General features: G+C 40.0%; 1 protein-coding gene across 1 annotated transcript; it reads left to right on the forward strand.

The window, feature by feature from the left end:
• Positions 1 to 542: 542 nt before the first annotated feature.
• LOC108355906 (uncharacterized) lies at positions 543 to 1,151 on the forward strand. Its single transcript, XM_017607038.1, has one exon. It carries the CDS (start codon positions 543 to 545, stop codon positions 1,149 to 1,151), a length of 609 nt encoding a protein of 202 aa, XP_017462527.1.
• The last annotated feature ends 617 nt before the right edge of the window (positions 1,152 to 1,768 follow it).

Raw genomic sequence — 1,768 nt, forward strand, 5'->3', positions numbered from 1 at the left:
GCACCCAATAAAAGTGCTTAAGGCGCACTCACCAAGGGGATGGGTAAAAAGCAAGCAAGGTGGCGTGTCGGGAAGTGTGTCAAAGTGTTGCTGTCAAGGTGTCAAAACAATGAAAATGGCAACAGTTACAAAAGTGGATGTGCGCCAGCAAGTTGTTAGAACCAACAACAGCGCAACGCAAAACGGCGAACAGCGCTGGCAAGCGACACACATTTGGTGCAACGCGGCGCGCAATACGTAGCGCAATCGAGCGCATGCAGCACACGCCACACATATGAGTAGTTGTTGTAAATAAAATAAGTGCAACGCGAAGAGTTTGTAAAGTTCCAAAGTTACATTTAAAATGGAATTGAAATTAAAATTGCTTGGCAGTGCCAATCAAACTAAATAAATAAAACAAGTAAAGAATAGAAAATAATAACAAAAACAGCAACAGCAAGAAAAAAGTGAGCAATCGCAACTTGCAGCCTTGCAGTGCACACAATTATTTTTACGAAAATAGAACTACTTTCTGCTTTTGAGCCAACATCGCCTCCCCGACAATGCCTCGCCCACCTAACAGCAAGCGCTTGTCTTCGCAAAGCTCCTCACTCACTGGNCGCATCGCGCACAACTCTGACTGGTCAGTAGACGATGAGCACTTTTTCGAGACGAACACAATGAACGTTTGGCAAACGCTCGAATTTTTGTCCGGTGTTAATTTGCGTAAACGCTATCACTACGAAGGCTACAATGATACCGAAAATATTATACGCACTTTAACGCCTTCATGGCGCCGCGATAGTTTCGCCGAGAAAGCGGCTGCCGCCAATAAGGAAGATGCTAATGGCGCTGGTGGCAGTGGCGGTGGCGGTGGCGGCGGCGGCGGCGGCGGCAGTGGGCGTGGCAAGGCGCCAACTGATAACGCTAATGCTGAATACATTGGCAATGGCACTGCAATAATGCGCCAGAATCAGCAGCTTAGCTCGAAAAACAACAACAACACTAAAAAGGGCAGCCGCGCTGTATTCGTTAAGGTGAGAAAAAGTGGTAAAAGTGGTGAGCGTGTCAAGAGTGATAAACAGCAGCAACGGTGTAAGAAATCTGTCACACTCGATCCGCAATATGCGCTCTCGCAGGCGGAATTCACGGACTTGGTGAAGTGCAAGTAAGGACTTTTTTAAAGTTATTTTTATAGAAGTGTAAATATTTTTTGTTAAAGGAATACATATGCCTATCAGTAAAAAGAAAATGTTAGAACGTGCAACAAAAACAAAAAAATTTCAAAAGACATGGAAATATCGATAAACTCACAAACTATGGGCTAAATAAAGTAAAACTGCGTTTTTAGTTTTTCACTCTGATGTCAGGACTTTTTTCAAAGGACTTTCAAACTATAAAGATATGATTACTTAAAAAAAAAAAAAATATTTTAAAAAATGAGTGCAATGTAGAATAACAATATGGGTACCAAATGAGAGAGAAAATTCTGTAGAATTAAAAGACAATAAATTTTTTTTTGTTTACAAGGACGAATTGGTACTGAAAATGCGCTTTTAATAAATTTTATCTTTTTAAGTTAACAAAGTTTGCACGACGAAATTCGATAATCAGGTCGTTCGAATATTAGTCCGCAAACAATAATCAAAGAAAAAATATTGCAAATTTTCAAGGATATTTAAGAACAAAATTTTTAAAGGACACTTTCCATACCCATTCGTTCTTGTGCTCCAAAAAATTTATTCTGTCATAATTCTATAGGATTTTTTCTTCTATATGATACCCATAT

The sequence above is a fragment of the Rhagoletis zephyria genome, unplaced genomic scaffold, assembly GCF_001687245.7.
Source record: "Rhagoletis zephyria isolate East Lansing unplaced genomic scaffold, Rhagoletis_zephyria_1.1 Rzeph_scaffold_51784, whole genome shotgun sequence".
NCBI lineage: Eukaryota > Metazoa > Arthropoda > Insecta > Diptera > Tephritidae > Rhagoletis > Rhagoletis zephyria.